The sequence below is a fragment of the Neoarius graeffei genome, chromosome 8 (assembly GCF_027579695.1).
Source record: "Neoarius graeffei isolate fNeoGra1 chromosome 8, fNeoGra1.pri, whole genome shotgun sequence".
Classification (NCBI taxonomy): domain Eukaryota; kingdom Metazoa; phylum Chordata; class Actinopteri; order Siluriformes; family Ariidae; genus Neoarius; species Neoarius graeffei.
This window is the reverse complement of record NC_083576.1, coordinates 53,059,262-53,087,208: the sequence shown is the minus strand read 5'-3', so window position 1 is coordinate 53,087,208 and position 27,947 is coordinate 53,059,262. Positions and strand designations below refer to the sequence as shown.

Genomic DNA, 27,947 nt, shown 5'->3' with positions numbered 1-27,947 from the left:
TTTCTTCATTAAACTTTTGTTCAGAATATTCTGGGAATCACATTCAACTGTCAGTCAGTATCGTGCATCAAATCGAATTGTGACCAGAGCATATCGTTACACCCCAAGTTTGTTGGCAATTACAAGTTATTAGCTAGAACTCAGACACACAGGATAATTCTTGTCTGAGCGTTAACAGGAAAGGAAGAATGTTTTATCAGCTCCAGCTGCCATTTTCTCTCATTAGTTTGTTGCGGTCACTCTGCTCCTCCACTTCTTTGCTCTGTCTTTCTTTGAATTCCTGCCACAGCCACATTAGAAACAAGGCACATTCTGATTTCTCAGAAGGTACTAATAATTTCGATGTATTTTTTTTAATGGACAAAATGTACAGTGTCTTGCAAAAATATTCATCCCCCTTGGTGTTTGTCCTGTTTTGTTGCATTACAAGCTGGAATTAAAATTGATTTTTGGAGGGTTAGCACCATTTGATTTACACAACGTGCCTACCACTTTAAAGGTGCACATTGTTTTTTATTGTGACACAAAACAATAATTAAGATGAAAAAAAAACAGAAATCTGGAGTGTGCATAGGTATTCACCCCCCTTTCCTATGAAGCCCCTAAATAAGAGCTGGTCCAACCAATTCATTTCATAAGTCACATAATTAGTTTATTAAGATCCACCTGTGTTCAAAGTGTCACATGATCTGTCACATGATGTCTGTATAAATCCACCTGTTCTGGAAGGACCCTGACTCTGCTACACCACCAAGCAAGCAACATGAAAACCAAGGAGCCTCCAAACAGGTCAGAGACAAAGTTGTGAAGAAGTATAGATCAGGGTTGGGTCATAAAAAATATCCCAAACTTTGAATATCCCAGGGAGCACCATTAAATCCATTATAGCAAAATGGAAAGAATACGGCACCACTACAAACCTGACAAGAGAAGGCCACCCACCAAAACTCTCAGACCGGGCAAGGAGGGCAGAGATGCAACAAAGACACCAAAGATAACACTGAAGGAGCTGCAAAGATCCATGGCGGAAATGGGAGTATCTGTCCATAGGACCACTTTAAGCCATACATGCCACAGAGCGGGGCTTTATGGAAGAGTGGCCAGAAAAAAGTCATTGTTTAAGAAAACATGTTTGGAGTTTGCCCAACAGCATGTGGCAGACTCCCCAAACATATGGAAGAAAATTCTCTGGTTAAATGAGACCAAAATTGATCTTTTTGACCATCATGGGAAATGCCATGTGTGGCGCAAATCCAACACCCTGAGAACGCCATTCCGACACTGAAGCATGGTGTTGGCAGCATCATGCTGTGGGGATATTTTTCATCTGCAGGGACAGGAAAGCTGGATGGCACTAGATACAGGGCAATTCTGGAGCAAAACCTGTTTGAGTCTGCCAGAGGTTTGAGACTGGGGCAAAGGTTCATGTTCCAGCAGGACAATGACCCTAAACATACTGCTAAAGCTATACTGGAGTGGTTTAAAGGGAAACATTTAAATGTCTTGAAATGACCTAATCAAAGCCCAGACCTCAATCCAATTAGAGAATCTGTGGCATAACTTGAAGATTGCTGTTCACCAACACAACCCATCTAACTTGAAGGAGTTGGAGCAGTTTTGCCTTGAGGAATGGGCAAAAATCCCAGTGGGTAGATGTGCTAAGCTAATAGAGACAAACCCCAAGAGACTTGCAGCTGTAATTGCAGCAGAAGTTGGCTCTACAAAGTATTGACTTTGGGGGGTGAATACCTCTGCACACTCCAGATTTTCTGTTTTTTCATCTTAATTATTGTTTGTTACACAATAAAACAACAATTTTCACCTTTAAAGGTGTCGGCATGTTGTGTAAATCAAATAGTGCTAACCCCCCAAAAATCCATTTTAATTCTAGCTTGTAATGTGACAAAACAGGACAAACGCCAAGGGGGATGAATACTTTTGCAAGACACTGTACTTGGTTTGTTGTCAGTTTACCTGTGTGCCGTGCTAAAGCATCACTAATGAACATGTGTACGTTATGAATTAAATCTTGAAAAACGTATCTTAAAGCAATTTTTACATCTTTTAATTTCTTGACATGTAAAAAATGATACCTTCATAGTTTTGTGTTCAAGTGTCCCTGAAATCAAAAGGGGGTTCCAGAGCATTGCGTGCCTGTTCCTTACTGTTATGGATATAGATATGAAAACAACGAGGAGATTTTCTTGTTTTAATTTTATAGTTCATCACTTCCTGGAAAGCAGTCAATTATTATTTGATCAGTCGTATGTAGGTACAACTTTGAGATCATCAGTGCGAATGCAGTTCTGTCTTTTGCCATTGTCAAGGCTTCTATGTCAGAAAAAGTAAGTAAAAGGCTCTTGTTATATAGAAACCGGTTCCGGCTGTCCGTCCGGTCACGCTTTCGTTTCCGGGCCATATCTTTAAAACTACTGAAGATATCTTCATGAAACTTTGTATACATATCAGGCAAAATGTGAACTGGTGCCTGTTGCCATTTTGAATTTTTGGAAAAAAGTATTTTTCAAATTTTTACATAAAAATAGATTTTGATTTAGTTTCTAAGAGCAATGTTCATTTCCAGAGCATGTATCCAAAACTATTCATGGTACGGATTTGAAACTTGGTATACATGTTAACAAGGTGATGTAGATGTGCCTTTTCATACTAAGAAATTTGAGAAATTTAAATTTTTCATGTTTCCATGGAAACGATTTCAGACTTAGTCTCTCCAGTTAGTCTTAGGGGTAGGTTTTGTTTCCAGAGCAGAACTTGAAAACTATGAGTGGTATGGTCTTGAAAGTTGGTATATGTGTGTTGATTAAGTAATGTATATGTTAAGAAATGTGAGAAATTTTAATTTTTAGCTCACCTGGACCAAAGGTCCGGTGAACTTATCCCATGGGCTGCTGAGATCAGTGTAAAGAGGTAGGGTTGGTTTCCTGCAGCAGAACTTGAAAAATGTGACAAATAATATCTTCAGAATTGGTATATAGGGCAGGGGATATAGATGACTGTCTTCTTGTTCTCTTTGCAGTTCTCTGTATTTAGTTTGCTGCTGTTGGATTTGTTTAGAGTCAGCAGTGTGGCGTTTCGCTGTTGTCCGTGTCAGTCAAGTGGTTCACCGTGACATCCTTTCTCAGAAGGAAATACGTCAACATACGGAATGAAATCAGAGTGAAGAAGCCATTTGGGCAGCACGGTGGTGTAGTGGTTAGCACTGTCTCCTCACAGCAAGAAGGTTCTGGGTTCGAGCCCAGTGGCTGACGGGGGCCTTTCTGTGTGGAGTTTGCATGTTGTCTGTGTGGGTTTCCTCTGGGTGCTCCCCCACCATACAGATTAGGTACTATGGGGCCACTGTAATTGGTGCAAGCTGTAGTGGTTTCCCAGCCATGATGTGTATGTACATGTACAACCCCGATTCCAAAAAAGTTGGGACAAAGTACAAATTGTAAATAAAAATGGAATGCAATAATTTACAAATCTCAAAAACTGATATTGTATTCACAATAGAATATAGACAACATATCAAATGTCGAAAGTGAGACGTTTTGAAATTTCATGCCAAATATTGGCTCATTTGAAATTTCATGACAGCAACACATCTCAAAAAAGTTGAGACAGGGGCAATAAGAGGCTGGAAAAGTTAAAGGTACAAAAAAGGAACAGCTGGAGGACCAAATTGCGACTCATTAGGTCAATTGGCAATAGGTCATTAACATGACTGGGTATAAAAAGAGCATCTTGGAGTGGCAGCGGCTCTCAGAAGTAAAGATGGGAAGAGGATCACCAATCCCCCTAATTCTGCGCCGACATATAGTGGGGCAATATCAGAAAGGAGTTCGACAGTGTAAAATTGCAAAGAGTTTGAACATATCATCTACAGCGCATAATATCATCAAAAGATTCAGAGAATCTGGAAGAATCTCTGTGCGTAAGGGTCAAGGCCGGAAAACCATACTGAGTGCCCGTGATCTTCGGGCCCTTAGACGGCACTGCATCACATACAGGCATGCTTCTGTATTGGAAATCACAAAATGGGCTCAGGAATATTTCCAGAGAACATTATCTGTGAACACAATTCACCGTGCCATCTGCCGTTGCCAGCTAAAACTCTATAGTTCAAAGAAGAAGCCGTATCTAAACATGATCCAGAAGCGCAGACGTCTTCTCTGGGCCAAGGCTCATTTAAAATGGACTGTGGCAAAGTGGAAAACTGTTCTGTGGTCAGACGAATCAAAATTTGAAGTTCTTTATGGAAATCAGGGACACCATGTCATTCGGACTAAAGAGGAGAAGGACGACCCAAGTTGTTATCAGCGCTCAGTTCAGAAGCCTGCATCTCTGATGGTATGGGGTTGCATTAGTGCGTGTGGCATGGGCAGCTTACACATCTGGAAAGACACCATCAATGCTGAAAGGTATATCCAGGTTCTAGAACAACATATGCTCCCATCCAGATGACGTCTCTTTCAGGGAAGACCTTGCATTTTCCAACATGACAATGCCAAACCACATACTGCATCAATTACAGCATCATGGCTGCGTAGAAGAAGGGTCCGGGTACTGAACTGGCCAGCCTGCAGTCCAGATCTTTCACCCATAGAAAACATTTGGCGCATCATAAAACGGAAGATACGACAAAAAAGACCTAAGACAGTTGAGCAACTAGAATCCTACATTAGACAAGAATGGGTTAACATTCCTATCCCTAAACTTGAGCAACTTGTCTCCTCAGTCCCCAGACGTTTACAGAGTGTTGTAAAGAGAAAAGGGGATGTCTCACAGTGGTAAACATGGCCTTGTCCCAACTTTTTTGAGATGTGTTGTTGTCATGAAATTTAAAATCACCTAATTTTTCTCTTTAAATGATACATTTTCTCAGTTTAAACATTTGATATATCATCTATGTTCTATTCTGAATAAAATATGGAATTTTGAAACTTCATCATTGCATTCCTTTTTTATTTACAATTTGTACTTTGTCCCAACTTTTTTGGAATCGGGGTTGTATATCTCGTTTTGGCAAAGCTAAATAAATTACATTTCTCAGGGGCTTAGCATTCAGAGTGTCTTTTAATGACCTTTGTTTGGTTTATACAGAGTGCAGGCTTTTATAGACACTGACATCCTGTAATTGGTGGGCTGACATTTAAACAGGGCATCACTCCACTATACACGCTGTTGGGGCAGGAGGGGAAAAAAAATCATTTTATTATTTAATGTTCTGTCAGAATTTATTCCAAGACCAGAGAAGTGTTGTGAAGCAACAAGCAAGCCTGAATGGAAACTGCCCCAATTCAAACGAAACAAAAAGGTGTCCATTTGCTCGCGGTAAGCCGAACCCTGAATCAGATCAAATAGCACTGTATCTGTAAATTGCTTTGCTCGGACTGCTGTCAGACTCTGACTCCTACATAGAGATTGCACAGGAGTGGACGGTTGCCAGGCGTTCAGTCTCCGACTGACTAATAAATTGATCCAACCTGCAATACGTTTCTTAACGAGTGAAAATGCGTTAGAGCAGCAGCATAAAGAGGGATGGAAATAAAGGGCTTGACGTGCCTGGCATTTTAAACCAAAGCAAGTGCGGATATTTTCACTGAAAGCTTTCCGGTGCTATACAGTACACACATTAGTGCAGGCCCTGGTCATGCTTGTGCTGCCTCGATGCTCTTCAAAGGTTTTCCTTGCTTTTGTGCCTTTATGTGCTTGGATCTGCAATCTGTGGTGATAAAGCTTTAAAGCAGGTCCCTCGCGCCTGTTTCGACAAAGTGGGTTTTTTTTTTTTTTTTTCCCCCCTTACTGGGTCTAGTGTCTAGATTCTAATAACCCCTTTGCATTGCATTAATGTGACTATACCGTGACTGATTAAACAGCACTTAAGACACTCTATGGGTTTTGTATCCCGTTAGCCTATTTGCAAAGCCATTCTTCCATACTGATTTCACAAATGTGTAGCTCATTAGTCTCTGTGTAAGGAGCTTTGAGAGAGAGAGAGAGAGAGAGAGAGAGAGAAAGAGAGAGAGTTTTAAAATAACCTCTGCACAAACAACAGTTCAGGCCATTGCATAACTCAAGTAATTGAACGAATCTGTCAATTGAATTCAGTCTTGAATGAATCCTCAGGCATTACTCCAGCCACGCTCTAGCACCCTTATGTAGAGCACAGTAGGAGCCTTGCTCTAGTTATTACTGTGCCTTATAAGGCCTGAGTTGTGCTTATAATGGGTGTGTGTGTGTGTGTGTGTGTGTGTGTGTGAGAGAGAGACCGAATGAGTGTGTGTGTGTGTGAGTACACTATACAAGAGCCCCCACACATGTGGGTTTTCACTGCTGTTTATTTTCCGACCAAATTCACATACTTTGGCCCCAGATGTGACTTAAAGTTGTTTGCCTTACAGCAAACAACTTCAAGTGATTTTCACTGTGGAGGACAGCCCCATGTGGACAGTTGAGGGTCGCGCCTGGAGGACGCTCTGGACTCTTGCAGTGGTGCTTTTGTGGCTGGGGACTGCAGTTGACTTGCTGACTTTGGGACTGCGGTTGTCGTGAACAGTTTTGCGCTCGGGTTTCCGTCGGTGGGGGGTTTATAGCATCAACGAAGCTGACTTTATGTTAGGACTGTTAATGTTAAAGTCATGTAGTCTGTTGTTGCCCAGATGGGGATGGGTTCCCTTTTGAGTCTGGTTCCTCCTGAGGTTTCTTCCTCATGTCGTCCGAGGGAGTTTTCCCTTGCCACCGTCGCCACAGGCGTGCTCATTGGGAATAGATTAGGGATAAAATTAGCTCATATTTTAAGTCGTTCAAATTCTGTAAAGCTGCTTTAGGACAATGTTTATTGTTAAAAGCGCTATACAAATGACTTGACTGTCGCAACCAAATTTCCAGTGTCAGTAGAAAATCATGAGTTTTACAAGAGTTGGCTCATGCTCTTGTCATCTCGATTGTTTGGTGTAAGGTGATCAGGATCGCTGTCTTAAAGTGCATATCACGGGCAAATTCAGGAGCAAGATCATTGTAATTCTCCTATTTTATATTAAACTTTGGTCAAATATCTGTAACATTTCTGCATTCTCTGCAATTTTTTTACCTTGCACAATACCAAAAAAATTCAGTTGAAATCAAGCCATTTGAGGCGAATTGGTCCGCCTCTGAAAAAACTTGGCATTTGGATTTCCTGGGAAGCATTGATTTTTGTGACGTCGCGTGCGGGACGCCTCCCTCTGAATCCTACGTCAGCGCTGGTTTGTTTATGAGAAAACGACCTGGTGGTTTTCTGCAAATTTCTTCAACGTTATCGCGTAATTATTAAAATGGTTAACAGATGTATCGTAGGAGGGTGTAGCAACACCAATCTTGATGGGATTAGTACTCATTGTTTTCCAAAAGACCGGACAATGAGAGAGAAATGGGAGCGCTTGGTCTACACAGGCTGTGCACTGAAACCGTGCAAAGCTCGCGCAGCCTGCTGGCGCTTCTGCAGATAACGTCACGAATCTGGCTCCAGACGCCCTTGGGATTTTTCCAGACGCGTTTTGTTATTTTATCTTTTTCTGCTGTAGACAGATGGCCTTGTGCAAAATTACCCTTCTGGATGAGTGTGTAAAGGGACATACTTTCATATAAAAAAAAAACACTAAAATGGTCCAGAATATGCACTTTAAGTCAGTATTTTTCTCATCTTGATGTTCCGATAAAATCAGCTGTGTTTAATATTATCTTTAGTTTTCGCTCATGAAAATAATGACACTGCAAGATTCCGCATCTTTGCAAAATCAAAGTTAATTGCTTGAAAAGTTATTTGGTGTACGGCCGGCTTAACTCTGTGACAAATGACCACTTTTTTTTTTTTTTTTTTGTCTTTAGATGTAAGAGGGGATCAGACTTAAGTCTTTTCAGAGTCTATCTACCATTAGGCCACGTTCACACAGCAGGCAACATTTGCTCCAATCCAAATTTCCGACCAAATCAGATTTTTTAAAATTAGGTTGTTCATAATACAGCATGTTTTTTTTGTTTGTTTGTTTGTTTGTTTTTTTCATTTCATTGTGGCCTGTATCTGACATGAGTCTGAACAGATCCCAATCCTACACTTACCCACATGCGCCAAGAAACACTGTCTCACGTGATGTGTTCAAGCTCACTGTAAAAGGGTGGGATCAGGACACTTCGTCCAATAGTTGAGACATTTCGTCCAAAGCCTTTTTCATACACCCTATCAATTGTTTTATACGTGCGACAAGATCGAGATATAAACAAACCATAATTCATTTAAGGGAGTGCATTAAGCAGGTTTATGACTGCGTCTCCCTGTAATAAATGGAAATTAACAAAGCAAAATATAAACCACCACCACCCCTTCACTAAAGTCATGCTTAAATTGCGATTGATAATACCTAATAACCTGGATGTACCTCCCACTGTCAGAGAGCGGTAGCAGACGGATGCAAGTGCAGAAGTAATGTTTATTAACAATTGTGAAAAAACACAGGCAAACAATCCAAAACGGCAGGCAAGCTCGTAAACGTGAAACTAGCAAAAGGTCGAGCGAGGCACAAACAGGCTAAATCAAGCAAAGACAAAAACAGAAACTAAGAACAGGAAACAGGATCGGAAACCCAGGGAATCTACACAGGAGAATAAGGCTCGGTAATGCGCACTGACATGGTGTAATACTTTGCACCAAACGTGTTTTCTTAGTCTTTATATAGGCACGCTGATGCCTCTTGATCATGTGCAGGTGAGCCTTATTAACAGCGTGCGTGCGAGAGTCCGCTCGGCACGCGTGCGCAGTCCGGAGCACACCCGAGCGGACTCTTGCACGCACGCTGTTAATGAGGCTCACCTGCACATGATCAAGAGGCATCAGCGTGCCTATATAAAGACTGAGAAAACGCACGTTTTCTCAGGGCCCGTTTACACGAGGACGCTGTCGGGTAAAAACGACTAAATATTTTATCGGAAGTGCCTTTCGTCTACACGGGGACGGCGTTTCCGAGGCTGAAAAACGGAAAAAATTGAAAACGCCTTCCAGAGTGGATAAGTTAAAAACAGCCCCCGTTGCATATCCGTCTAAACTACCCAATACGCGAAACTCTGCTCGGATCTGCTCACGTCGGGTACGCGTTTACGTCATACATATGTCATATACTGTACATGCCAGCCCGGGAAGTAAGAAAGTAAGTAAAAAAGTAAGAGCATGTCTGATTACATCGATCCAACGGACATTCAAGCTGCTCTGGCAGCTTTAATAAACGTCCAGGAGTCCTTCGAACATCTATACCGAATCTGCACATATACCGTTAATGAACAGAGGCGGGTATAGTATGCTCTTACTTTTTTACTTACTTTCTTACTTACCATAGGCAGAGTAGTCAAAGTTTTCGCGGCGCAGATGTGCAGATCAGACAAGACGGAAGACGTTGCGCATGCATGCAGACATAGCGGAGGTCTTTCACAGCACCACCTAGCCGCCTGGCATGCACATCCAATTGAATTCCACACATTTATGCGTCACCGTATAGACGCAGATTTCCTCCTTGAAAACGGTCGTGTAGACACGGAAAAAAGTGAGAACGAAAACGGACTTTTGCGTTTGTGTTTCAGACCGTCCCCGTGTAAAGTGGGCCTCATATCTGGATATCATATCTCGCACTTGCTGAGGATATCTGGCAAGTGCGAGTATAGATTTTCTATGTAATTTGGTCTAATAAAAATGATCTCTCCGCGCCCGAAGTTGACACTCACTAAGTCCCATAATTTCCGGTTTTGTTTTCATTTTGCAAAAATGTGTTTTGCTTTGGTCAAATTCCATTGGGAATTGATAGTGCGTCTGAAAAAGGCTTTGGACGAAATGTCTTAACTATTGGATGAAATGGCATTGGACGAAATGACCCGTATCCAAAAGGGTACGTAATTCAGCCATGGCTACTTCTTTGGTTCGCACCCTCGGTTTCTTTAACTCTCACTTTTAAACTTTTATTTGGCACTGCAGACGGGTTCTCATATGGCCACGTTCAGCCATTTCTTTTGAAATGTATGCCTTCTAATTTTGCTTGGACAGCAACATCACTCCAAATCTTGCAGTGCAATAGAATTTTTAGCACCACCCATCCCCATGTGTTCAAAGAGCAAAATAGGCTTTTTTTCCCCCATGTCACTTTTCTCATCTATACTGTATTTCCATCTACAATGTCTAATTCAAATAGTTTTCCCTATGTTGATATCTGCACATCTTGTTATTTCCCCCCAGAAATTAGCTTTTAAAATGTTATTCTACTATAAAATAAGAAGGTATGGCTACACTTGGGAATGAAGTGATCGACAGCCTTGGTCAGAAGAGACCGACTGCAGCACCTGCATCGAGCCTTAGCTGTTCCTTACTTGATGTAGCGGAGTTTGTATTCAAGTTTGTCAGGCAGCCTAGTTTAACCTACCATTATTTTATTTTTTTATAACGTCTTCTGACTTTTTCATTGAACCGTTTTGACAGTCATGTACTGTTGGTTGTCCTAACAGACCCTCTGTGCAAAGTTCTTTACGTTTTTTCCATCATTATATCTCCTTCTTACAACTTGTCTGGACTCATTCACGAATACAAGCTGTTAGCCATTTCAATTTAAAAGTAGACTGCCTTTCAGATTTTTCAAGTGTAGGTCATAAAAAGAATTTTCCCTGACCCCCAATTATTTTTGTTGAGTGGACCAAAAGCTACTGAATTCAAATGACAGATGTCAATTTTGTTAGGTTTTTTTTTTAATAGAACAATTGATGAATTTAGGGCCACGTGGCCCTAAATTCTCCGCTATTTTTTCCTGCTTCACCATGACCCAATTCAAGATATTACATCATGCATCACGTGGTGGGCTTTCCCCGTTCACACAAGGCGTTGTGAGATACAAATTTGAAACAGGAGAGAAAAATGGAGGACGTGAATGAAATGTGAAAGACCGACTACAGTAACAGAAAGCAAGAAGAAAAGACATTATGTTGCGAAGGAAAGGAAACGCAGGACCAAACTAATAATTATCGGCGGTCAGCGAGCACCTCGGTGTGATCAGCTGTTCGTTTAACGACAGAATGATGTAACAGTCAGTGCACGGTCAAGATAAACCTGTAGATGGCAGTAATGCAGCACTGGATGCCAGCTGCCGTAAAACCCAAAAGAAGAAGAAAAACCTGTGTTTGCGCACACGGACTTCCTCTGTCTGCTTGACTGCGCGAAACAAGCGATTTCATGCACGTTATTTGTCAGGGAATCCCTTCAAATTAAATAACTTCCCAGCCACAGAATGGCCTGGTTTTTTTTGAGATGTTACAGAAATAAACATACGTCACAATGACCAAATTTTACCGATTTTCTGAAATCGAAAGGCCGTCTAGCTTTAATACATCTGAAACATTGAGAGGTTTAATAGGAAAAAACTAGTTTAATTTTGCTAGCTACCCATCTTGATAGCTATATTATTTCAATATTAATGATGTCCAGCCAGTCAGCTATCAAAATTTGCACAAAAGCCCTTTGTTCATCAGTGAACACATACACTACCAATAACATTAGGATGGATTTTATAAGTAGGCAAGTTGGTTTACAGTGCATACGGAACGTGTCCCCATGTGTCCCAGATAATGAGTTATTAACTCACCCTGCACTGCCAGAGCATTCCGCACCAGTATGATGAATGGGGCTAACATTAGTCACATCAGTGTCAGCAAATTTCCACTTTGTGTTTATTCGTGATAAATGTCTTTCCTAGATTCATCCGTATTCATGAAATATCTCCAGCTGAAACTATTTAAGCTCTCTGAATAGATGCAAGATAGATAGATTGATTGCCACAATGAAGACATTCTACGACGTGGTGTACCTTGGTATGGGGAGAAGTGGCGGGCCCAGTCAGCAAGCAACCAATTGAGTGGGTGTACCTGACTTGGACTCATGTCTCTACTGCGCAGATCCAAATCTGACAACATGGCGGAGGAATTTTGGCTTCGTTCTTATCGAACGGAAGGCAATGGAACCATGGCAGCCATGTTTTTGTTTTTGTTTTTTGTTTTTTTAAGTCATTGTATGAAGGTGGCCCAAATCAGAATTGAAACCATCTCAGTGATGTAAATGATTCAGTGTGGGTGTTTTTGCTGTTCTCACAGCTATACAAGTAACAAATCTGTCACGTTTGAAGATAAAGATCCGATCTAGGCCATTTTTCCTGCTGCGTGAATGTAGGCTTAGACTCCAAAGCAAGCACGCCTGAGCGATGGTGTGCAAAGCATTGTTTTGCCTCTAGTCATGTATCGATTGTGGAGCACTGAATATTTAATGCCTTAAATTAGAACTCAGCAATTGCCTTTTGTGAACAGGAAGGCCACGGTCCAGGCAAACACACAGAAGATGTCCAAAATATCCAAGGCAGCAAAAGCAGCGAAGAAGGTGGAAGTGGGTGGTGTGATCAGAGCTATTGTTCGATCAGGACAGGCAGCTCCAGGGCCTCCACTGGGCCCCATCCTGGGACAGGTAAATAGATTTTTTTTTTTCCTTTTGGTCCATTTCTTTTTGGTATTTCTTCTGCTGTCTAGGAGACCAACTGATGCATCATATCAGCAGTATCCTGACACGGCCATATAGCTGTTTACACATAAAACACCTAGTTAAGGAAGAGTGTAATTGAAACTCTGATGATACCATTAAGCTTCCGTCTGTCTTAATGACAGTAACTAGGGCCTGCATTCATCTCCATAAAGGCACTTTTGCCTGGCCTCCAGAGTGTGCTTTCCAACATATGGGAATCTGTTCAGCCTTGGAAATGAGATGAAACGAGTAGCAGTCAAGCGAGGCAGTGCCATGTGTTTAAACTGTGCGTGTCAAACCACGGTCATCAGGTTTGCTCGAGCCCAGTCTTTGATGCTGTGTGTGTGTGGTGGTGGTGGGTGTTTGTTGTAAACTGTAAATAAATTGTGGACAGCATCCTTTCAGCTCGAGGCACTGGCCCTTTAATCTCCCCCTCTCGTTTTTTCGGTTTTCCTCTTTTCTGTTTAACCAACCCTGACAGAGTAAACATATCGAGGTTGGCTACATGTTAGCTGGGGAGCAAACTTAAACAAATGAGAGAAATAAAAGAAGGAGAACAAGCAAAGGAGAAGGAAGTGACAGATTCAGCCGAAGTGAATAAATTATGATTCAGAGTGAAATTGCTACAACAGGATGGAGGCTGGAAACAAAAGGCAGAAGAAAAATAGGGGTAAATAACCACGACTGGTGCATCACAAACTGTGACCTACAAAAAAACAGGGGTTTTTTTTGTATTAATCTGCTGTAATGCTGCACAACGAAAATATTTGCCATGGAGAATAAGGCAAAGATGAGCAAAGAGTGATGGACTCCAGGTTCTGTTAATCCCTCTCTGTTCATCGATCTGAAATCTATCTCCAGTGAAGAGGCGTGCTCTGAATAACCCCACTCCCTCAATTTTGTCCGCCTTTTTATCCCCCCGGCATATAATGCAGGGGGATATACAGCGGTCCTGGAAAGTTTGTGAACCCTTTAGAATTTTCTACATTTCTGCATAAATGACCTAAAACATGATCAGATTTTCACACAAGTCCTAAAAGTAGATAAAGAGAACCCAGTTAAACAAATGAGACAAAAATATTATATTTGGTCATTTATTTATTGAGGAAAATGATCCAAGATGACATATCTGTGAGTGGCAAAAGTATGTGAACTTTTGCTTTCAGTATCTGGTGTGACCCCCTTGTGCAGCAATAACTGCAACTAAACGTTTCCGGTAACTGTTGATCAGTCCTGCACACCGGCTTGGAGGAATTTTAGCCCATTCCTCCGTACAGAACAGCTTCAACTCTGGGATGTTGGTGGGTTTCCTCACATGAACTGCTCGCTTCAGGTCCTTCCACAACATTTCGATTGGATTAAGGTCAGGACTTTGACTTGGCCATTCCAAAACATTAACTTTATTCTTCTTTAGCCATTCTTTGGTAGAACGACTTGTGTGCTTAGGGTCGTTGTCTTGGTGCATGACCCACCTTCTCTTGAGATTCAGTTCATGGACAGATGTCCTGACATTTTCCTTTAGAATTCGCTGGTATAATTCAGAATTCATTGTTCCATCAATGATGGCAACTGTCCTGGCCCAGATGCAGCAAAACAGGTCCGAGCCATGATACTACCACCACCATGTTTCACAGATGGGATAAGATTCTTATGCCAGAATGCAGTGTTTTCCTTTCTCCAAACATAATGCTTCTCATTGAAACCAAAAAGTTCTATTTTGGTCTCATCCATCCACAAAACATTTTACAATAGCCTTCTGGCTTGTCCACGTGATCTTTAGCAAACTGCAGACGAGCGGCAATGTTCTTTTTGGAGAGCAGTGGCTTTTTCCTTGCAACCCTGCCATGCACACCGTTGTTGTTCAGTGTTCTCCTGATGGTGGACTCATGAACATTAGCCAATGTGAGAGAGGCCTTCAGTTGCTTAGAAGTTACCCTGGGGTCCTTTGTGACCTCGCCGACTATTACACGCCTTGCTCTTGGAGTGATCTTTGTTGGTCGACCACTCCTGGGGAGGGTAACAATGGTCTTGAATTTCCTCCATTTGTACACAATCTGTCTGACTGTGGATTGGTGGAGTCCAAACTCTTTAGAGATGGTTTTGTAACCTTTTCCAGCCTGATGAGCATCAACAACGCTTTTTCTGAGCTCCTCAGAAATCTCCTTTGTTCGTGCCATGATACACTTCCACAAACGTGTTGTGAAGATCAGACTTTGATAGATCCCTGTTCTTTAAATAAAACAGGGTGCCCACTCACACCTGATTGTCATCCCATTGATTGAAAACACCTGACTCTAATTTCACCTTCAAATGAACTGCTAATCCTAGAGATTCATATACTTTTGCCACTCGCAGATACGTAATATTGGATCATTTTCCTCAATAAATAAATGACCGAGTATAATATTTTTGTCTCATTTGTTTAACTGGGTTCTCTTTATCTACTTTTAGGACTTGTGTGAAAATCTGATGATGTTTTAGGTCATATTTATGTAGAAATATAGAAAATTCTAAAGGGTTCACAAACTTTCAAGCACCACTGTAGCTATTGCTCTGTCTGTAAATGTTTTAGTTTCCATAGCATAACTTGAAAACTATTTGGACTTTTTTCACAAAACCTGACAGTTATGTTCAAGGTAGACTGCCTTTCAGGTTTTTCCAGTATACAGTAGGTCATAAAAAGAATTTTCCCTGACACCCAAATATTTTTGTTTAGTGGACTGAAAGCTCCTGAATTCGAATCAAAGACTTCCAATTTTATAAGGTGCTTTTTAAATCTTTTTAATAATAGAACAATTAATGAATTTAGGGCCACGTGGCCCTAAATTCTCTGCTTTTTTTTTTTTCCCTGCTTCACCATGACCCAATTCAAAATACTACATCATCCATCACGTGGTGGGCTTTCCTTGTTCATGCAAAGCATTGTGAGATACAAATTTGAAACCGGAGAGGAAAATGGAGGATGCGAATGAAATGTGAAAGACCGACTACAGTCACGGAAAGCAAGAAGAAAAGACGTTATGTTGCGAAGGAAAGGAAACGCAGGACCAAACTAAAATATCGGTGGTCAGCGAGCACCTCGGTGTGATCAGCTGTTCGTTTAGTGACAGAATGATGTAACTGTCAGTGCACGGTCAAGGTAAACCTGTAGATGGCAGTAATGCAGCACTGTGGATGCCAGCTGCCGTAAAACCCAAAAGATGATAATGATGATGACGCCAAAAGATAAACCTGTGTATGCGCACATGAACTTCCTCTGTCTGCTTGACTGCATGAAGCGAGCAATTTCATGCACATTATTTGCTCGGGATTTATTTAATTTGAAGGAACTTCCCAGTCACAGATGGCCAGGGATTTTTTTTTTAAAGAAATTACAGAAATAAACATGCATCACAATGACCAAATTTCAGAGGGGACCAAATTTCACCGATTTTATGAAATCAAAAGGCTGTCTAGTTTTAAGTGACTAGAAGAGTTGTGCCTTTTGACATTTTGGGATTTCTGTTTTTGTTTTTTTTTTCCCTCCCCTGTATTTCCATGGCAACCAATTCAACTTTGGAAAATTTGGAGTGGGGTTTCATGTGGGGGCTGGGGGGGGGGGGGGGGGGGGGGATACGTCATCTCCTGATGACTTGTTTTTTTTTTTTTATTTGTCCTGCGGGCGGCACGGTGGTGTAGTGGTTAGCGCTGTCGCCTCACAGCAAGAAGGTCCGGGTTCAAGCCCTGTGGCCGGCGAGGGCCTTTCTGTGCGGAGTTTGTCCGCGTGGGTTTCCTCCGGGTGCTCCGGTTTCCCCCACAGTCCAAAGACATGCAGGTTAGGTTAACTGGTGACTCTAAATTGACCGTAGGTGTGAATGTGAGTGTGAATGGTTGTCTGTGTCTATGTGTCAGCCCTGTGATGACCTGGCGACTTGTCCAGGGTGTACCCCGCCTTTCGCCCGTAGTCAGCTGGGATAGGCTCCAGCTTGCCTGCGACCCTGTAGAACAGGATAAAGCGGCTTGAGATAATGAGATGAGAATTTGTCCTGCAAATATAAGCTATAAATCCCATGAGCTTATATATGAAGTTGCATGTGCGCACTTAGCCCAATGACAAACAAGTCCCATTTGATTTAATTAGATTAATGAGGGTTATAGTGGAGAGACAGGAAAGTGCAGAGTGCATTAGTGATGACTGATGGAGCTTGACTGAAATTGATAATGATGATGATGATGGGCATACGCTGACAGTGTTTTAACAACCGTGAAACTTGATTTGGCCAAACAGAGGTGACACATCCGTCTTTATAAATAAACACCCAGGTGTCAATACAAATCCCTCAGACGCCATCTTGGGAGTTCTTATGAAATCAGCGTTTTGATCAGATTTCTCCGAGCTGTCTCATCAGTCTTTATCCAGACTAATGGGAAATTGGTTAGTGTCTAATCAACATTTTATTACAATGGAGTACTAATGCTTCTGAGCCATGATTCACACTACAGTGTAGAGTAAAAAAAAATCTATGCTGAAAATAATCAATAATCAGGTTTATTTGTTGCTCATAAAAAAGCACTTGGTTAATTTGCTGCATTTCTCAACTGTATCCTATTTTTCTCCGGGGTCAGTCCTTGTATGTGGTGGATTTTGAACCTCAGGACATATTTTGTTGGGGAAAAAAAATGCCGTGATCATCTGTTTAAAACTGTTCATGAAAAAGTGTATATCCGTTTGTTCAGAAATGTCTGAGGGCTATATTCAGAGTTGCCCTTCCCCCCCTTTGTCAAATGTAATGTGGTGTTGCAACATACAGTTGTGGTCAGAAGTTTACATACAGTGACGAATGCCATCTTGGATATGAATGTCATGGTAATATTTGGGCTTTCAGTCATTTCTCTGAACTGTTCTTTTTCTGTGGAAGAATGATCGTACGGCATATATCTTTTTAAGGAAAAAAAAAACCCTAGAATTTGGTGCACAATTTTCTTTGGGTTTTCTGAAATAAACACAGGGTCAAAAGTATGCATACAAAGTCAAAAATGTACATACAGCACACCTAATATTTGGGTAAAATGTCTCTTTGCAAGATTCACCTTGACCAAACATTTTTTGTTTACCATGAACAAGCTTCTGGCAGAATTCTGGTTGGATATTTCACGACTGTTCATGGTAGAATTGGTAGAGTTCAATTAAATTTTTGTTTTTTTTCTTGGCATAGACTCTACTTATAAGCACGGTCCATATATTTTCAATAGGGTTGATGTCAGGACTTGTTTTAAGCTTAATGTTAGCCTGCTTTATCCTCCACAACCAGCTCTGATGTGTGTTGGATTAGATTAGATAAAACTTTATTGATTATTGTGTTTGGGTTCATCGTCCTGTTGTGACTCCCAATCATATTCAAGTTTCCAATGGTTTGAGGTCATGCTGAAGAATTCTGAGGTAGTCCTCCTGCTTCATTATTCCATCGACTTTGTGCAATGAACCAGTTCCACTGGCAGCAAAACAGCCCCAGAGTATGATGATCCTACCACCAACACCAGCAGCAGCTGGTACAGTGCCCCTCTGTACATGGTGGTCATTGTGGCCAAACAACTCAATCTTTGTCTCATCTGACCATACAGCTATCCTCCAGAAGACTTTTTCTTTGTCCGTGTAGTCAGTTGCAAACTTTAGTTAAGCTTGAAGGTGTCAATTTTGGAGCAGGGGGTTATTTCTTGGATAGAAGCCTCTTAGTCCATGGTGATATAAAACTCCCTGAACTGTAGACAGTGATCCATCAGCTTCCAGTTCATGGCAGGGCTGTGCCATGGTGGTTCCTGGGTTGTTCCTGACCATCCGAACCAATTTCCTTTCAGCTGAGGGTGACAGTTTGGATTTTCTTGAAGCAAAGTGGCTTGGCAAAGTGACTACACCTCCCAGTAACTTCCATACAATTGTGTGAACTGATCTTGGGATCTGCAGTTGTTTAGAAATGGATCTAAAAGATATTCCTGAGTTGTGTACAACCCCGATTCCAAAAAAGTTGGGACAAAGTACAAATTGTAAATAAAAACGGAATGCAATAATTTACAAATCTCAAAAACTGATATTGTATTCACAATAGAACATAGACAACATATCAAATGTTGAAAGTGAGACATTTTGAAATTTCATGCCAAATATTGGCTCATTTGAAATTTCATGACAGCAACACATCTCAAAAAAGTTGGGACAGGGGCAATAAGAGGCTGGAAGAGTTAAAGGTACAAAAAAGGAACAGCTGGAGGACCAAATTGCAACTCATTAGGTCAATTGGCAATAGGTCATTAACATGACTGGGTATAAAAAGAGCATCTTGGAGTGGCAGCGGCTCTCAGAAGTAAAGATGGGAAGAGGATCACCAATCCCCCTAATTCTGCGCCGACAAATAGTGGAGCAATATCAGAAAGGAGTTCGACAGTGTAAAATTGCAAAGAGTTTGAACATATCATCATCTACAGTGCATAATATCATCAAAAGATTCAGAGAATCTGGAAGAATCTCTGTGCGTAAGGGTCAAGGCCAGAAAACCATACTGGGTGCCCGTGATCTTCGGGCCCTTAGACGGCACTGCATCACATACAGGCATGCTTCTGTATTGGAAATCACAAAATGGGCTCAGGAATATTTCCAGAGAACATTATCTGTGAACACAATTCACTGTGCCAGCCGCCATTGCCAGCTAAAACTCTATAGTTCAAAGAAGAAGCCGTATCTAAACATGATCCAGAAGCGCAGACGTCTTCTCTGGGCCAAGGCTCATTTAAAATGGACTGTGGGAAAGTGGAAAACTGTTCTGTGGTCAGACGAATCAAAATTTGAAGTTCTTTATGGAAATCAGGGACACCGTGTCATTCGGACTAAAGAGGAGAAGGACGACCCAAGTTGTTATCAGCACTCAGTTCAGAAGCCTGCATCTCTGATGGTATGGGGTTGCATTAGTGCGTGTGGCATGGGCAGCTTACACATCTGGAAAGACACCATCAATGCTGAAAGGTATATCCAGGTTCTAGAGCAACATATGCTCCCATCCAGACGACGTCTCTTTCAGGGAACACCTTGCATTTTCCAACATGACAATGCCAAACCACATACTGCATCAATTACAGCATCATGGCTGCGTAGAAGAAGGGTCCGGGTACTGAACTGGCCAGCCTGCAGTCCAGATCTTTCACCCATAGAAAACATTTGGCACATCATAAAACGGAAGATACGACAAAAAAGACCTAAGACAGTTGAGCAACTAGAATCCTACATTAGACAAGAATGGGTTAACATTCCTATCCCTAAACTTGAGCAACTTGTCTCCTCAGTCCCCAGACGTTTACAGACTGTTGTAAACAGAAAAGGGGATGTCTCACAGTGGTAAACATGGCCTTGTCCCAACTTTTTTGAGATGTGTTGTCATGAAATTTAAAATCACCTAATTTTTCTCTTTAAATGATACATTTTCTCAGTTTAAACATTTGATATGTCATCTATGTTCTATTCTGAATAAAATATGGAATTTTGAAACTTCCACATCATTGCATTCCGTTTTTATTTACAATTTGTACTTTGTCCCAACTTTTCTGGAATCGGGGTTGTATATCAGCGATCCTCTTTCTCAGATCTGCACTGAGCTCCTTGGACTTTCCCATTTTACTGTGTGTTGGTCAATCCAATAAGTGCTGTAAACAAACCCTTTTTATGAAAGCACAGAGAAGCTACCAGCTGTAGTCAATCATCACTAACAGGAAATTAAGAGGCCTTGGCAAGATAAGGGACGTTTTGGAAGTCTCAGCACCTCTGAATTAATAATCTAAGTGAGTGTATGTAAATCTTTGACCCTGTATATACAATTTTGACCCTGTATTGATTTCAGAAAACCCAAAATAAATTAAAACTTCTGCACCAAATTCATGAGAGGGTTTCTATTAAAGAAATATGTTGTACAATCATTTCGCCACAGAAAACAAACAGTTCAAATAAATTACTGAAAGCCCAAGTATTGCCATGACATTCATATCCAAGATGACATTCATGTCACTGTATATAAACTTCTGACCACAACTGTAAATGCAAGACTTTTTAAAAATGAATAAAAAGATGTACTGTACAAAAGTCTTAGGCACATATAGTAAATAAATAAATAAATGCTGTAGACCAAAAATGGCTTAAAAAATAATGAAATGAAATTTTTCAATATTGGAAAAAAATACTGTAAACAACAGTAAGCCATAATAAATGAAACAAAGTCGATGTTTGGTGTGAGACGACCCTCTCTGGATCTTGCAGAACCAGCCACAGTTCTTCTGGACACTTTGACTTGTCACATTCGCATCTTAAAGTGCATATCACGGGTAAATTCAGGAGCAAGCTCAATGTAGTTCTCCTATTTTATATTAAACTTCTGTCACATTTTTGCATTTTGTGCAATTTTTTTACCTTGCGCAATACCAGAAAAATTCAGTTGAAATTAGAGCCCTGCACTCCCGCGGGAGTCCCGCGGGACCCGACGTAAAGCAGTGCGGCACGGGACAAATTTTGAAAGCTTATTGCGGGCGGGAGGGGGAGGTGATAAGCTGCAGTCCCGCTAACTAAAAACATGTTTAAAATAAAATTTATAAATTATTAATTTATGTCTATCGTATATAATTTGTCCTGGATATTTTTATTTGGCATTAATAAAAACATTTTAAGATGCCTAAATTTGCGGATGTGGTCTAATCTCGTGTACGTTTCCGATTCCTTTCCGCTCTTCTGTGTTTGAGATCTCCGATCATGGCAGAAGAGCAGAGCTCCTCTAGTGAAGCTCACAGTGCTTCAGAAGTAAGTGCTGCTTTAAAAAGAGGTACATTTACCATTAAAAAGTCAAGAGTATTAGTCCTAAGTATTAAAAAGTATTGTATCGCACAGATTGTTCAATTTAAAGCTAGAAATAGACAGTGTATAATCTGAGGAGCTGGTTGTGGTTGCGCAGCACTTCATATGAGAGGAGAATGAAATCGCGGTTGGAATCATAATGCCACAGACTCAGAAGTGGGAGTGCGCAAAGCGAGAGCTGTCAGTCAAAGCGAGAGCTGTCAATCAAAGCAAGAGCGGTCAATCATGAGCGCATGCAGCGCTCAACTTGGAATGTGTCAGCAGAATGTCAGAGTCTAAACAATAAACTTACAATAAATGAAGGATCGGTCAGTGCTCAGCATGTTTAATTCCCCAAGCCAATGACAAGAACTTTCGTGAGAAATAACGCGAACGTCTGCATCATGCGGGATTTGCGGGCGGGAGCGGGACAAAATATGTCGGGCGGGAGCGGGACTGAAAATCATAATTCTTTGCGGGAGCGGGCAGGAGCGGGACTGCACAATGCGGGAGCAGGCGGGAGCGGGACTGAAAATTCTGTCCCGCGCAGACCTCTAGTTGAAATCAAGCCATTTGAGGCGAATTGGTCCGCCTCTGAAAAAACTTGCCATTTGGATTTCCAGGCGAACATTGATTTTCGTGACGTCGCGTGCGGGACGCCTCCTTCTGAATCCTGCGTCAGCGCTGGTTTGTTTATGAGAAAACGACCGTATTATTTGCATCCCCGGTGTTGTCTCCGTCGTCTTCACTACTTGAATCATCATCAAATCCAAACAGATGAAGCCCCAATTCTGACATCTCATTATATTCTTCATCCAAAGGTGAAGTAACACTGTGATCAGGTGACAATTCCATATTTCAATGCAAAATCGCTATCTGCTAAACTTGGTCTGCACAGCCTGTGCACTGAAACTGTGCAAGCTCTCGCAGCCTGCTGGCGCTTCCGCAGGTGACGTCACGAATCTGGCTCCAGACTCCCTTGGGATTTTTCCAGATGCTTTTTTTTTTCCTGTTGTAGACAGATGGCCTTGTGCAAAATTACCCTTCTGGATGAGTGTCTAAAGGGACATACTTTCATATAAAAAAAAAACAAACTGAAATTGGTCCAGAATATGCGCTTTAATTTTGCACCAAAACCCAGTAGCCTTCATTATGTTTTCTTTTTTTAATCTGAAAAGTGGTGTCTCATGTAATATGCTGCTCAGATACAAGCATTTTTTTTTCTGTAACATTTAATTTTGTGCTGGAAAACAAACGTTTGGAACTCTAAAATGTTTTTGTACTGACTCGATAACGTAGAAGTCATAAAATGGAAATCTATAACAAAGTTTGTATGAAAAAAATGGGGTGCCTAAGACTTTTGCACAGTACTGTATATGATGAGTTAGAAGATGGCAAGGACTGAAATAAGCATGTAATAGGAGTCGAGTATGTTACCAATATAATGCTTCATAAATAATCCTAGCTGTAATTATCACAATCACTGCAAATTTGATTTAATTTAACAATATGGCTTCCACCCCCTTTGTTTGGCAGCTTATGAAATGGCACTTGGTCCAGCACATCCTATTATTTTGCTTTATTTATTTATTTATTTATTTTTATATCATGCCCAGACAGTTACTCATGCACCTTATTTAAACCATGAAATCATGATGTGTGTGCAGGATTTGGGCTACTTCATTACATTTTGAGTTGTTGATTTAATAAAATAATGGCAGGGGTTTTGTTAATTTGATATGCTTTCCCGTAAAGAAGCCATACCCATTGTTTGAAGAGTAAGCTGACTCATCAGCCATTTGGTATATTTACATCACACTTTAATTTAATTCATAACTTTATCCATTAAAAAATCAGTCCAGATAAGCAATGTCTCTGATTAAGATCTCCGTGGGGGGGACTTTATAGTTGACGTTAATCTGACAATACTACTGTTAATTAAAAAAACAGTCTCTCATTTTAGGGCCTAACCAGTAAATCAGCATACCGATATCAGCTGATATAAGCTAATTGGCGATAAATTGGTATCAGCATTTATAATGGGTGATAAATGACAATTAAAAAGGAAACATAGAGATGGGAAATAGGTCCTTCAAACATGTTATGAGTAGTGTCGTAGTATAGTTTGTCCACTGGACACACTGCTACTCCATTGTTGGAATGTCACAAATCACAACAATCAGCTGACCCAAGCAGAGTAACAACGGCATGTCAGATGGAAGAAGGCATTCAGCAAAAAAGTCTGTTTCAGTTGTATACACATGTACAAATCATATTGTGTGTGTGTGTATATAATTTTTTTTTTTTTTTTTTACTAAAATTATCTCATCTCATTATCTCTAGCCGCTTTATCCTTCTACAGGGTCGCAGGCAAGCTGGAGCCTATCCCAGCTGACTACGGGCGAAAGGCGGGGTACACCCTGGACAAGTCGCCAGGTCATCACAGGGCTGACACATAGACACAGACAACCATTCACACTCACATTCACACCTACGGTCAATTTAGAGTCACCAGTTAACCTAACCTGCATGTCTTTGGACTGTGAGGGAAACCGGAGCACCCGGAGGAAACCCAGGTGGACACGGGGAGAACATGCAAACTCCACACAGAAAGGCCCTCGCCGGCCATGGGGCTCGAACCCAGACCTTCTTGCTGTGAGGCGACAGCGCTAACCACTACACCACCGTGCCGCCTAAATGAAAAGTATCCTAAAGTATTTCAAAGTTATATTGACATTCAGAGATGTCCACAAGCGCAGGTGACCGGCGGTTTTCTCCGCTTACACAGACGGTCTGCGCCAGCTACTCGTTCCAAGAAGAAAAAAAAAACCCTTGCCTTTCAATATTCAAGCGATTTTTATATTGTCACCGCTGCCCGTAATTTGCTGCAAATCCAATTATTCCACCCTAAAATTGTCTTCGACTCGGGTCTAGCATGACCGGAAGCGATGCCATATTTGTTGATCGATTCTCGCACTCTGATTGGCTGAGCCAGACCACGTGACCACGCTGTAGCAGACAGTAAAGACGCAGTTGGTTGTTGCAGACGATTTTACTCGGTTTTCACAAAATGTGTTATAATGTGATTTACACATGCACCAAATAAGCTCACCATGTAGTTATGTTACAGAGCCAGGCAGCGTACTACAGAGGGGAACTGAGAAAGCCAAGCGCACACATCTGGAGGGAAATTTCATACACAGCTTGCAAGTATTTTACAGGGAAATGATGAGTAATTGATTAGCTGAGAATGCACCAGAAGGCATGTAAATTTAAAATTTTTCTGGGAGGGCATGCCCCCAGACCTCCCTAGCATTAGCTAGGCTTTGCTGCCGCAAATTCCAGAGCTGCCTACTACTTCAGGTTTTCTGGAGAACCCTGATATTGCATATGTGCTATAGTTTAGTAATGAAAATGGATGTTTTTTTCGACTTAACTAGACTACACCTTAAAAACACAACTAATAAATGTGCATGTTTCCAGATGAATAGTTAATGAATATAGTTATGTACAGCACCAGTCAAAAGTTTGGACACCCCTACTCGTCTCATCTCATCTCATTATCTCTAGCCGCTTTATCCTGTTCTACAGGGTTGCAGGCAAGCTGGAGCCTATCCCAGCTGACTACGGGCGAAAGGCGGGGTACACCCTGGACAAGTCGCCAGGTCATCACAGGGCTGACACATATGGCCCTTTTCCACTACCCTTTTTCAGCTCACTTCAGCTCGCTTCAGCTCACTTCAGCCCGACACGGCTCGCGTTTCGACTACCAAAAAACAGCACGACTCAGCTCGCTTCAGCCCTGCTTAGCCCCTAAAACACGGTTTTGGAGTGGGGCTGAAGCGAGCCAAACCGAGCCGAGTGGGGCCAGGGGCGTGAGCAGACACTCCCCTGTGCGCTGATTGGTGAGGAGGAGTGTCCTCACATGCCCCCACACACCCCGCGAGCACGCTGGGATCTGTAAACACCGTAAACCCGGAAGAAGAAGAATTACGAGAATTTCTGAAGCCTTATGCGCCTCGCCTCATCTATACGCTCTTGCCAGTATCTGTTGGCGTTGTCGGTGACAACAAGCCACAGCACCAAGACCAGCAACACTAACGACTCCATGTCCTCCATGTTTATTGTTTACTATTCGGGTCGTGAGACTACCGCTTAAAAGATCACTGATGTCACTGTTTGCGCTGCTTAGACATCACGTAACGTCCACCCACTTTCGCTAACTCCACCCAATGTGTCCACCCACTTCCAGCCAGCACGGTTCAGCGCGGTTGTAGTCGAAATGCAACTCCAACAGCCCCGCTCAGCTCGACTCAGCCCAACTCAGCACGGCACAGCTCAGCCCAACTCAGCCGCGTTTGTAGTGGAAAAGCGGCAATAGACACAGACAACCATTCACACTCGCATTCACACCTACGGTCAATTTAGAGTCACCAGTTAACCTAACCTGCATGTCTTTGGACTATGGGGGAAACCGGAGCACCCGGAGGAAACCCACGCGGACACGGGGAGAACATGCAAACTCCGCACAGAAAGGCCCTCGCCGGCCACGGGGCTCGAACCCGGACCTTCTTGCTGTGAGGCGACAGCGCTAACCACTACACCACCGTGCCACCCCACCCCTACTCATTCATTGTTTTTTCTGTATTTTGACTATTTTCTACATTGTAGAACAATACTGAATACATCAAAACTGTGAAATAACACATGGGGCATACATGATTTTACGTGGTAAACAAAAAGCCTGTGTCTGAAATCACTCACTACTCACTGTATAGTGGACTATATAGTGAGTTCGCCATTTTGTAGTGTTGTCCGAATGTATAGTGAGAATTATTACACCCTATATAGGGCACTCAGAGTATCCCACAATGCATCATGAAAAGTAGTGTACAATGATGGTCACTAACCAAGCAATATATCCCATCATGCATTGCGGTCGCGCTGAAAGGGAAAGAAGTGTGTTTAGGTGAATGGATGGAGGAAGAAACACATTATAAACAGACATTCAAGTACAATTAAAAAGAGTAAACGGATAGAAAATAAACTAAAATAGAATGACAGATAAAACACAAGAATAAGTTGCAGTGCAGAGCGATGAATTAATCAAAAGCCTCAAATTTGATTGAATAAAAGGCAGCGGCAAAGAAGAAAATATTCAGTATATTTTAAAAGAACTGAAAGATGCAGCAGACACAAAGTACTTTTTATTTATTAATGTAGGAAATGCGCACAGTATTTCCCTAATATGCATTTATTACTTTGAAAACCCACCAGCCGACTGATCCGGCACATTTTAATTGTGTGACAGTAACGACATAAATAACAGCACAACGGAGTAGTGTCCGAAAGCGTTTTTTCATTTTACCAATGAGCTTGCTACGTAGTCCTCTATATAGTAATTCCCTATATAGTGAGTAGGGAGTAGTGAACGAGTGAGCGATTTCAGACACAGGGAAAGTGTTAAAAACAATATGTTTCATATTATAGATTCTTTAAAGTAGCCAGTGTTTACCTTGATGATGCTTTGCACACTATTGGCATTGTCGTAACCAGCTTCATGAGGTAGTCACCTGGAATGCTTTTCAGTTAACAGGCGCCTTGTCAAAAGTTAATTAGTGCAGTTTTTTGCCTTCTTAATGTGAGACCAAACAGTAAATAATGAAAATACAGTAAATATCCCTATTACCAACTGTAGTAATCCATATTATATCAAGAACCACTAAATTAAGTAAAGAGAAACGACATCTATCATTACTGAAAGATATGAAGGTGTCTTTTAATTAATAAAGATGAAGAAAAACATTGAATTAGAAAGTGTCCAAACTTTTGACTGGCTCTGTATATTGGTTTAATTAAAGTAATTCTGTTGTGGACAGAGTTCAAAATCTTCATGTACAATTAGGCCTTCTGGACTATTTTTGTAATATTCACAAAATTGTACTACATTTCTATTTGAATGATATGTTTGGGGGGTTCGGGGAGTGGATATCAGTCCCTGACTGTTCGTGCCCTACCATAAATGTGTCATTTACCAGCTGGGAGGTCTGTATCGTGAAATACCGTGACCGAGGTCTTGAAAGTACTGAGCGAGGCCCTCTGGGCCGAGGTCAGTATTCAAGGCCGAGGTCACAGTATTTCACCATATGGACCGACCATAAGCTGGTAAATAATATATTTATTTTTTCTTTACCAAATTCTAACAGAAAACGAGAGCGCCCAAAAGGGAAAACCGAGCAGAGTTGAAGTGAGCCGCCATTTTGAATCCTCATTCACAGCTGTAATGCAAATTGCTTCCTCCTCGGTATACAAGTGCACTTCCATGGCAGGAAAAAAAAACCCTACATTTTGCCACCTATGTAGTCCCCTATTTATACAAAATTGAGTCATGCAGGATTCAGACATGTTTTTGCTTGGCGTTAGCAAGTTAGAGGTTTTTAGCTTTCTCCTGAAATGTTTTATTTTATTTCTTCTTCCTCAGGGTAGTAAAACTCACTTTCACTGTGAACACTGTCGTTATTGCGATCCATGATG

At 41.5% G+C, this 27,947-nt stretch overlaps 1 protein-coding gene across 2 annotated transcripts in view; it reads left to right on the top strand.

The window, feature by feature from the left end:
* Window positions 1-27,947, top strand: part of mrpl11 (mitochondrial ribosomal protein L11) — a 165,053-nt gene that overhangs the window by 82,191 nt on the left and 54,915 nt on the right. For both annotated transcript variants that reach the window (XM_060926949.1, XM_060926948.1), the window contains one exon: window positions 12,364-12,517. In XM_060926949.1, the coding sequence (XP_060782932.1) occupies window positions 12,395-12,517 (123 nt within the window). In that variant the 5' untranslated portion in view covers window positions 12,364-12,394. The remainder of the gene's footprint in view (window positions 1-12,363; window positions 12,518-27,947) is intronic.